General features: G+C 40.9%; 2 protein-coding genes across 2 annotated transcripts in view; one reads left to right on the top strand and one right to left on the bottom strand.

Annotated features, from left to right (window-relative positions):
* fancl (FA complementation group L) overlaps positions 1-1,446 on the top strand; it is a 50,257-nt gene extending 48,811 nt beyond the window's left edge. Inside the window, exons 13-14 of the mRNA XM_037698264.1 lie at positions 1,218-1,289; positions 1,390-1,446. Of these exons, the coding sequence (XP_037554192.1) occupies positions 1,218-1,289; positions 1,390-1,425 (108 nt within the window). The 3' untranslated portion in view covers positions 1,426-1,446. The remainder of the gene's footprint in view (positions 1-1,217; positions 1,290-1,389) is intronic.
* Positions 1,417-10,603, bottom strand: part of LOC119420358 (serine/threonine-protein kinase VRK1) — a 33,118-nt gene continuing 23,931 nt past the window's right edge. Inside the window, exons 12-15 of the mRNA XM_037687743.1 lie at positions 8,585-8,722; positions 2,025-2,177; positions 1,730-1,891; positions 1,417-1,696 (exon numbers count right to left, since the gene is read on the bottom strand). Of these exons, the coding sequence (XP_037543671.1) occupies positions 1,529-1,696; positions 1,730-1,891; positions 2,025-2,177; positions 8,585-8,722 (621 nt within the window). The 3' untranslated portion in view covers positions 1,417-1,528. The remainder of the gene's footprint in view (positions 1,697-1,729; positions 1,892-2,024; positions 2,178-8,584; positions 8,723-10,603) is intronic.

Below are 10,603 nucleotides of genomic sequence, written 5' to 3'. Positions count from 1 at the left end.
AGAGTGCTGTATGAACGTGTGTGTGTAGTAGAGTGCTGTATGAACGTGTGCGTGTAGTAGAGTGCTGTATGAACGTGTGTGTAGTAGAGTGCTGTATGAACGTGTGTGTGTGTAGTAGACTGCTGTATGAACGTGTGTGTGTAGTAGAGTGCTGTATGAACGTGTGTGTGTGTAGTAGTGCTGTATGAACGTGTGTGTAGTAGAGTGCTGTATGAACGTGTGTGTGTAGTAGAGTGCTGTATGAACGTGTGTGTGTGTGTGTGTGTAGTAGAGAGATGTATGAACGTGTGTGTGTGTGGTAGAGTGATGTATGAATTAGGGCTGCAACCAACGATTATTCCCAAATCCGATTAATCGTTCGATTATTTTCGGTTAATCTGCAACCTGCAGATTATGACGAGTTGTATCTGCTGCTGCTCCTTCATCCTCCTCGTGACTCCGACATGCTTACGTTTCATCTCCGTGGTTCTTCCATGTCGTGTCGTCACTTTTCAAAGCTGCATGTTGCAGTTTTTATCTTTGTGAAGCGTCAAGTTCTCCTACACTTTGGAGGACTTGAGTCGGAACAGTTTTCTCTGCGTCGGTCATTTAAAAAATGTACTTAATTTCCTTTGAAAACACCGCCTCTGCTCTGCTCCTGCCTTCCCCCTCACTCTGTTAAACTCGCGCTGCAGTTTTTTTTTTTCTTCTTCAAACTTTATTCAGTCAGTCAGCATAGACAACGGCTTCGCAGTGCCGTGAAAGACGCTTAATCGCGCAACACAACAAATCGGTAATGAAATTCGTTGGCAACACTTTTAATCGATTTTTAGCAATTTTATCAATTCGTTGTTGCAGCCCTAAATTCATTTATCATTTATACTACAATTAGTTAATTGTTTATGCTTTAGTTCTAAACCTTATTTCAACCTCAAAATTGCTTTGAACCGTTTTTGGACCGAGCTTTGGTCCTTATAATGTTTTAAGAGTTGTTCATTTATTACTTCCTGTATAACAAAGGTTGAAAAATAGATTTTATTGTAATCTCATCATAGATCATGAACTTAAAATGTGAACATGGGTCACCGTTGGCTGAACCCCACCTTGTGATGTCACCTGATCAGACTCTGAGAACAAATAAAAAGATGGATGATGGAGGAGAGCTCAGTTCTGGGGACAAAGACAAACAAAACAAATGGAGTAAAAAGAGTTGAAGGATTTTATTGTTGTCCCTGCAGTGGCTGCGAGCACTCCCCTCCAGCAGGCAGAGCTTCAACCTCATGTTTGGAGAGTGTCCCTACTGCAGCAAGGTAACACACACACACACACAGAGTTCATCATGAAGCTTTGTCCTCTGTAGCTCATTCAGACTGCGATGTTTACATCAAACTGAAACTTCTTCTGTTTCAGCCTATCACAGTCAAAATGGCCACCCAGAAGTCATGAGGAGAGGCTCGCTTCATTCAGAGATCTACTTCCTGTTGATGAGATCTACTTCCTGTTGATGAGATCTACTTCCTGTTGATGAGATCTACTTCCTGCTGCTAAATCACAGTCTATGTCTGAAGGGTTGTAGCAGGACTTTGGCAAGCTCAAAAATGGCCCCCAGTAAAAGAACGACCCCCAAATAGATGAAGCAAGAACTCTGTGAGTGCAGTAGTGTGGAACCAACTTCTTGTCTCAGATCACTGGGACCAGGACCAGAACCATCCCTGTGCTGCCAGCAGACCTGACAACAGTCTGCTCTCACAGGAAGTGGCCTTTCAGCTGGACCTTCTCTGGAATGTGTGTGTGTTTGCTTGTCACTCTTTGCTTGTGATGGTCTGTGTGGCTCAGGTGGAGGCTCCTGGATCCTCCTCCAGGTCATGCTCCACTCCTCAGTGGTCCTACCAGTCCTTTTGGGTCTAGTTCTCTGTTAAAATTCAAGTGCATGCCTCTGATGAAACTCACACTGTGTAAATGAAAAGTGCATTTCTTCTGAAGTATGTAAAAACATTTGGAGTTCAGAAGAAGAACCCAGACGTTCTTTTCTTTGGGAATCACACCTGTTTGGGCGGAGCCTCTTGGCTGATCGGAGGCCCTCTCAGATGGCACGCCAGAACAGGTTTGGGTCTGACCTTGTCTTCCTCCTTACTGCCATCTTCCTCAGAAGTTGGTGCAGGCCTCGGTGATCTTCTGACTGCTCGTAAAGCTTCATCCTGTCAAAGCAACAAACAGCAACTCAGTCTAACGTTTAACTGAAAACCTGAAGGATCAGATCCGTGCTGGTTTCACTTCAGAGTCTTCAGATCTGCCGCTCTGTGGTGTTACTTCATCAGCCTGAATAAAAAAACATACTTCAGAGAAGAAAACTGAGCACAAACCTCAAAGTATCCTGATGCATGCTCAATAATCCAGGTAGAACAATCCAAAAAAGTTCAATCTGGTCCTCTGGATATTCAAAAAAAAAGAAAAAAATAAAGCAAAAAAATGTAGAAACGTTTTGTCTCTCATCCAAGAGACTTCCTCAGTCTGAGGTGCTGTTTTCAGCTCAGTCTCTTAAATAGCACCTTCTCAGAGTGGATCAACCAGTTTGCTGCTGACAACCAAAACCAGCTGATCACATGGTCAAGAAGGACCATCAGCCTAACAATGGATCATTAGCACGCTGATGGCTGTTTACTATTCACAGAGGGCTGAGTGATACTAGCAATCACAGCATTGTAAGAGGGGGACAGTTGAACATGGAGGCCTCCACCCCTGTTTAATGATGGATGATTTCTTTTCACAAAGATGGCCTCCTTTACTCCTCTCTCAAACCATCGTTCCTCTCTGTCCAGGATGTGAACATCTTCATCCCTGAAAGAGTGACCGCTGGCCTGGAGATGAGTGTAGACCGCAGAGTCCTGGCCTGATGATGTTGATCTTCTGTGCTGGGTCATCCTTTTGGCCAGTCCCCCAGCACAAACAGAGTAATGTTGTGTATGCTGTTCAGTGTCAGGAGGGCTGCGATCAGTCTTACATCGGTGAAACTAAACAGCCACTGGCCAAAAGGATGGACCAGCACAGAAGATCAACATCATCAGGCCAGGACTCTGCGGTCTACACTCATCTCCAGGCCAGCGGTCACTCTTTCAGGGATGAAGATGTTCACATCCTGGACAGAGAGGAACGATGGTTTGAGAGAGGAGTAAAGGAGGCCATCTTTATGAAAAGAAATCATCCATCATTAAACAGGGGTGGAGGCCTCCGGGTTCAATTGTCCCCCTCTTACAATGCTGTGATTGCTAGTATCACTCAGCCCTCTGTGAGTAGTAAACAGCCATCAGTGTGCTAATGACCCATTGTTAGGCTGATGGTCCTTCTTGAGCAGGTGATCAGCTGGTTTTGGTTGTCAGCAGCAAAACTGGTTGATCCACTCTGAGACGGTGCTATTTAAGAGACTGAGCTGAAAACAGCACCTCAGACTGAGGAAGTCTCTTGGATGAGAGACGAAACATTTCTACAATTTTTTTGCTTTTTTTTTTTTTTTTTTTTTTGAATGTCCAGTGGACCAGATTGAACTTTTTTGGAAACCTCAAATTGTTGTAACAGGATTAATGTAAGACATGATTGTAAAGTGGAAAGAAAACAAGATGTCACTTCTTGTAAATAAATGAAAAACTGAAGTTTGTGTTCAGGCCCCGGAGGCAGCAGTTTTTGTAGAACCACTTCGCTACTACTCCAGCCAGGTTTTCTTGAGTTTGTCTCTACCAGCTTCAGATCTGGACTTTCACTGGGTTGTAACTCATAAGTAGGTGCAGGCAGCCTGTTTGAGTGTCTGTGTGACTGGTTGTTTCTAATTATTCATTCTTGGAATTAAACAATATCAACAGGAAAATCAATGTTTTTATGCCCCAGAATGATGCACGCTGCTGCAGATGGATCCACCGTGGGATGACATGTAGAAGGTTTGATTTCTAAAATACATCACTGCAATAAAACAACTCTCGAGTCACTGCTGCAGGTCCAAAGCCCAGATAAAGATCAAACAGAAGTATAACTTCTGTAAAAGAAAAGCTTTAGATGTAGTTTGAAACATTCATGCAGTTCATTTCTTTATCTAAGAGCTGCAGTAGCTCTGCTGCGGTCCAGTAATGTGAGGTTGTGGGTTCAAGCCCGGGTTGTGTCAGGAAGACCATCTAGGTGAAAAAAAGACTAATCTTTTATGAGAGTTCGATCGCTGTGGCAACCCCTGAAGGAGGGAGCTGTTGAATAAACTTACTTGAACTGTTTTCTCTATTTTGCATTTAAGTTTTAGAACAAATTTCGTTTAGTTGCTGTTTGCAATTAATGTGTGCAAAAATGTTACTGGATCATGATTCCAAATGAAAGTGTTAAGAGTGATTTTTATGGCAAGTGTTTTATTGATCGGAGGGATTCAGTAGTAGGAGGGTGACTGATGTTACTTCCTAGTAGATAAATGAAATTCATGTGAAAATATTTACAAGGACTGGCCCAAGTCTCAAATCTTAATCAGGATACGGCTACAAGCTAGAAGGTCACATCGTGTTAGCAAAACGCTGCCACCGCTGATATCACGTCTGCTAGGCCATATTCATGACCTTGGGCATCCACTGTCAGATTCAACCTTGCTGTGGAACGGAAACATTGTTCAGCAGCAGGGGAGGATAGAGTTATTTGTGTAGAATCTGGACCACATCTACTCTACTTTCTTTTCCATTCAGCAGACCAAGCTACAACGACAAGTACTTCTTATTTTGCACTGAAAAGACTAATGTAGGGAGGCTGAGCATAGTGCTGTGTGCATGAAGAGTGTAGATTCAACATTGTAGAACGTGGTGAAAATATTACAGTAACTTTACTGCCAGTGCAGTGCAGGCAATAGGGTTATGGTCTAAGTATGAGGCCAGCGTGGCCAGTCTTAAATCAGATTTTTTTTTAAAATGTTTTATCAAGGTCTTCTTATTAAGTTTCTTCTATTTTTTTACACAAACAACAAAGAAAACGCAAAACAAAATCCCCTCCCCATCCACACCGGATCAGTCACACATACACAAATAACCTATGGACATGCACTGACATGTTTTCAACATACAACACAAAAGTCTGCCAGGTGTCACAAAATCTTTTTACAGAACCTTCAAGAGAAAAAAATAAACATAAAAAATTTAATAAATAAAAAACAAAGGAGTGTGACATGAAAAACTTGTTGTTTTAATTAAAACAATAAGTTTGTATCTGTTGTGAGATGATTCTAGCAGTTTAAGTTTTTTTTATCTACTTATTGAAGAATAATATGACTTCAAATCATTCATAAAACAGGAAGGAAGGCTTATTATCCCTCCTCTTACTATAATGAATGTGGTACTTTGCTATAAGTACGACTATATTTATGTCATCAGAAAAAGCTGAGCTTGAGTTATCCACATAAAGTAAAATGACATCAGCATGAAAATAAGAAATGTTGAGTTTGAGATTAATCCAGTTTCTGATGTCTGACTAAACACTTTGTATTGACATGAAAAAATAAAAAAAATTGCTCGAGGGATTCATCTTCTGATTTACAAAACGCACACAAATCAACATCAAATTTAAATCTTATTTCAAGAAACATGGCTACAGGATATATCTTATTTATTATTTTAAAATGATTCTCCTTCACTTTAGGAAATTTAGACAATTTGACAAATTTAGAATGAGCAGAAATCATTCTGGTTTTATGATTTATACTGGGAGGTTTCTTGAAGGAATCTTTGTTATAATCAGTAAATCCTTTGTCGCAAACATTCATTGATAATCTTATTACATTTGAAGTCAACTAAGTTACAGTCATTTAGTTTTAATGTGGGCATCAAATCATCACCTTTGAATATATATTTTTAATTATTTGAATCAGCTGTTGGTCAGGCTACTTCTTGTTGTGCCATTAGCTCTAAAATAGTTATTGAATCAAGTATTTACTTGTGTAGGTAAAACTAGATGTTTAACAACCGTTAAAATACACAGGAATGCAGGAAATGGTATCTACTTTTTAAAAAAAATTCTGGGGGACGACCCCCAGACCCCCCATCCCCCATTACAAATGCTTCTGACACCAATGTCCAACACGTTGCTGAACAAGTACACATGGTGTTATATGGTGTTTAAAGTGTGTTCAACCTAATTCAGTCTTTATGATTTTCGTCAACAAGAGGACATTGTAGCATTTATAGTTCTATGAGCATTTGGAGTTTTATACATCAAAACACACTTGATAGTTAGAATTTTAAGTACAGGTCCTTCTAAAAAAATTAGCATATTGTGATAAAGGTCATTATTTTCCATAATATAATGATAAAAATGAAACTTTCATATATTTCAGATTCATTGCACACCAACTGAAATATCTCAGGTCTTTAATTGTTTTAATACTGATGATTATGGCATACAGCTCATGAAAACCCAAAATGCCTGTCCCAAAAAATTAGCATATTTCATCCCACCAATGAAAGACAAGTGTTTTTAATACAAAAAATGCCAACCTTCAAATAATCATGTTCAGTTATGCACTCAATACTTGGTCGGGAATCCTTTTGCATGAATGACTGCTTCAATGCGGCGTGGCATGGAGGCAATCAGCCTGTGGCACTGCTGAGGTGTTATGGAGGCCCAGGATGCTTCGAAAGCGGCCTTAAGCTCATCCAGAGTGTTGGGTCTTGTGTCTCTCAACTTTCTCTTCACATTATCCCACAGGTTCTTTATGAGGTTCAGGTCAGGAGAGTTGGCAGGCCAATTGAGCACAGTAATACCATGGTCAGTAAACCATTTACCAGTGGTTTTGGCACTGTGAGCAGGTGCCAGGTCATGCTGAAAAATGAAATCTTCATCTTCATAAAGCTTTTCAGCAGATGGAAGCATGAAGTGCTCCAAAATCTCCTGATAGCTAGCTGCATTGACCCTGCCCTTGATAAAACACAGTGGACCAACACCAGCAGCTGACATGGCACCCCAGACCATCACTGACTGTGGGTGCTTCACACTGGACTTCTGGCATTTTGGCATTTCCTTCTCCCCAGTCTTCCTCCAGACTCTGGCACCTTGATTTCTGAATGACATGCAAAATTTGCTTTCATCTGAAAAAAGTACTTTGGACCACTGAGCAACAGTCCAGTGCTGCTTCTCTGTAGCCCAGGTCAGGCGCTTCTGCCGCTGTTTCTGGTTCAAAAGTGTCTTGACCTGGGGAATGCGGCACCTGTAGCCCATTTCCTGCACACGCCTGTGCACGGTGGCTCTGGATGTTTCTACTCCAGACTCAGTCCACTGCTTCCGCAGGTCCCCCAAGGTCTGGAATCAGCCCTTCTCCACAATCCTCCTCAGGGTCCGGTCACCTCTTCTCGTTGTGCAGCGTTTTCTGCCACACTTTTCCCTTCCCACAGACTTCCCACTGAGGTGCCTTGATACAGCACTCTGGGAGCAGCCTATTCGTTCAGCAATTTCTTTCTGTGTCTTACCCTCTTGCTTGAGGGTGTCGATGATGGCCTTCTGGACAGCAGTCAGGTCGGCAGTCTTGCCCATGATTGCGGTTTTGAGTAATGAACAAGGCTGGGAGTTTTTAAAAGCCTCAGGAATCTTTTGCAGGTGTTTAGAGTTACGTCGTTGATTCAGATGGTTAGGTTAATAGCTTGTTTAGACAACCTTTTCATGATATGCTAATTTTTTGGGACAGGCATTTTGGGTTTTCATGAGCTGTATGCCATAATCATCAGTATTAAAACAATTAAAGACCTGAAATATTTCAGTTGGTGTGCAATGAATCTGAAATATATGACAGTTTCATTTTTATCATTACATTATGGAAAATAATGACCTTTATCACAATATGCTAATTTTTTTAGAAGGACCTGTATATTTACTGTATATTATGGTAATTTATTCTGTATTTTGACAAATTATGGTGATTCTGGGGTCGTGATGATGGGGCTCTTGAAGATGGTTGCCCAGGGTACAGCAAAGTGTTAATCTGGCCCTGAAAACAAATCTAGCCAGAAAAGAGACAAAAGCAATCACATCCTTCTAGTACTTGCTGAAGGACGTATCCAAGTATCAAAAATAGATGACCAAAAGGTTTGCAGTTTGGGACAAGTCCAGAATGTGTGTAAAAGCGTAGCTGGAGGTCGTTTACAACAATTACATGCAGGGTCCAGGTTGGCTTTGATCTTGGACAGCTTGTCTTTGGACCACTGCAGCTGGTGTATCACCTTGAATTGAATTACACAACATGTCTTGGACAGATTGAGGATGAGTAAATGTTCTTAATGACCTTTCACCAGATTGAGTCTGATATGGATTCCTCAAAGTCCGTTTCTCATTTCAGTTTATGAGAATACAAACTATTTTGGATTCTTATCAATTTAGCAACATCAGTTTGCAGTCTCCACATTATGGATGCACTGCCATACTGCTCGCAGGACCTTAATAACGCCACAACCTTTATGAATGTTTTCTGTGATTTCAAAAGCGTCATGGATCCATCACATCTATTAGGGAGCTCACTGTGCTCAGATCAACAGAAACCAACTACAATAGTTAATTTTATTGATGTGCCAAGCTCATCCAGCGTGAAGGGACATTACTGATGCTTTACCTGCTGTGGTGGAGCTGTTAAGGGTGGACCTCTGATGTAGCGAGCTTGCACTGGTTTGTTTTTTCTCTTAGAGTCTTCATCGGCCACCTCTGCATGTCTCGGCTTGGCTTTAGTTGGTCCTCTGGCTGCTTCTGCCTTCTGTTGACATAAAAAAAAAAACTTTTCAGAAAACTTGAGAACAAGCAGTAAGCTGATGTTCCCCAATGCCGAGGAGCTTGAATGGTGAATGCTGCATATTCAAGAATCTAACAAGGTTGAGTCAGGTCCTCTGGATGGATTCTTCCATGTTGAAAATGTGTTGTCTTTTATCCAAAAGACTTCTTCAGTCTGAGACCTGACTCAATCTTGTCGGATGAACAGTGAATGTTTGTAGTTTTCGAGATGAGTGTTTTTTTCTGGATTGAAATTAAAAAGGGAATCCAGGTGAACCTGAACGTTTTTAGTGAATCATATTCAAGTGGGTAGAAGTTGCTCTGTGTATAAGAAAAGAGATGGATTTTATTTTTGCTTGTCCAAGGTGGCGCAGAGTGATGAATCTTTGTAAGCAGAGGGAGCAATTTGATCCCTTACCCGGTGCAATGGCAGAGCCTGGGCATGGCTAATGGTGGCCTTGGCCACCAAAGACTAATTTTCAGCCACACCAGTCATTTGATGAAACTATACTTTTAAGCAAACAAAACTAGAAAGCAGATGGTGGCCATTTTGTTTTTACGTGGGAACCCAATTTTTGATAGTGACCTTTCCGCCACACACCATAATGGAAGTTGGTACATTTGCTTATTTATCAAGTTATCAGGCTCACAGAATGGACAGTATTTCTAATTCTACTCTTCACTCTGAAACTGGGTACAAAAAGGGGGGTCATAGCCTTATCCATAATATTTCAATAATTTCACCTTTTTTTATCATATCATGCAAATACTGTTCAGAACTTTTAAAGAAAAATCTTTAAATCAAAGTGTCCTTCAGGAGAAAACAGTGATCACTCATAAAATAGTCCCATCTCTTCTACAGAGATGGTAAATGACTGGAAGAACGTTCAGTGCCCTTTATCTGTGCTGACATTTACTCTCCACTGAACCATCGGTAAACGGCCTCTTGTGTTTAACAAGGGATCAAACTGGGCCGCACTTTAACGCTCTCACGTGGAAACCCAGCAATGCAAAGAGATGAAAGCAAATCACCAGCATAATTATAGACACCCCGAGCAGGTAGAGTGAGTCATCAGCTCCTTCAAACCAGGCTGGAGAGAGGGTCATCACTGGGTCCCCAGGGTCAAGAAAAAGACAGTCGTCCTCCAGTTTTAGACATGTCCAACAATACATGCTTATTTTAGGGACAGTTAAATGTCCCTTTTACTGCTGGAGGCAAAACACTTTACAGAGGAAACAGAACACTATGACCATAGAACTAGGATAAAACAAAAGGGCATCTTTGGTCAATTCCTAAAGTTTAAACATGACATTAGTGAGACATCTGGTCTCTCAATGAGAATATCTATACTTCTGATCAGCAACAAAACTCATGATGCTGTGTCATCATTTATTTACCAAAAAACTGAAGCAAATGACAAACACTCATAAGCTCAGTCTGTCCTTACAGCTACAACATGAATTCAGAAGTAAAGCAGAAACATAAAGTCATGGATCAAATGGTTTGATAAACTGATCATCATCAACAAAAACCTTACTGAAGCAGCTGTTAATGCTCATCAATCTGGCAAAGATTAAATGTCATTCCCAAACTGTTTGGAGTCCATCAATCTATCAAGAGAAAGATTATTCACAAGTGGAAAGCATTTAAGATGGCCAGCAATCTTCTCAAGAGTAGACGTCACAACAAATTCACCCTAAAGTTAGACTATGTTCACAGAAATGACAAAAATGATAAATGGACTGTCCTTATACAGCTCCTTTCTATTTAATCCAGATACTCAAAGTTCTTTACAACACTCTGTGCCCACATTTACCTCCACACACACATTCATACATCACTCTACTACACACACACATTCATACA

The sequence above is a fragment of the Nematolebias whitei genome, chromosome 1 (assembly GCF_014905685.2).
Source record: "Nematolebias whitei isolate Nwh7 chromosome 1, NemWhi1, whole genome shotgun sequence".
NCBI classification, from domain to species: Eukaryota; Metazoa; Chordata; class Actinopteri; order Cyprinodontiformes; family Rivulidae; genus Nematolebias; species Nematolebias whitei.
The sequence above is the reverse complement of the archived record's forward strand: the minus strand, read 5'-3'. Positions and strand labels throughout refer to the sequence as shown.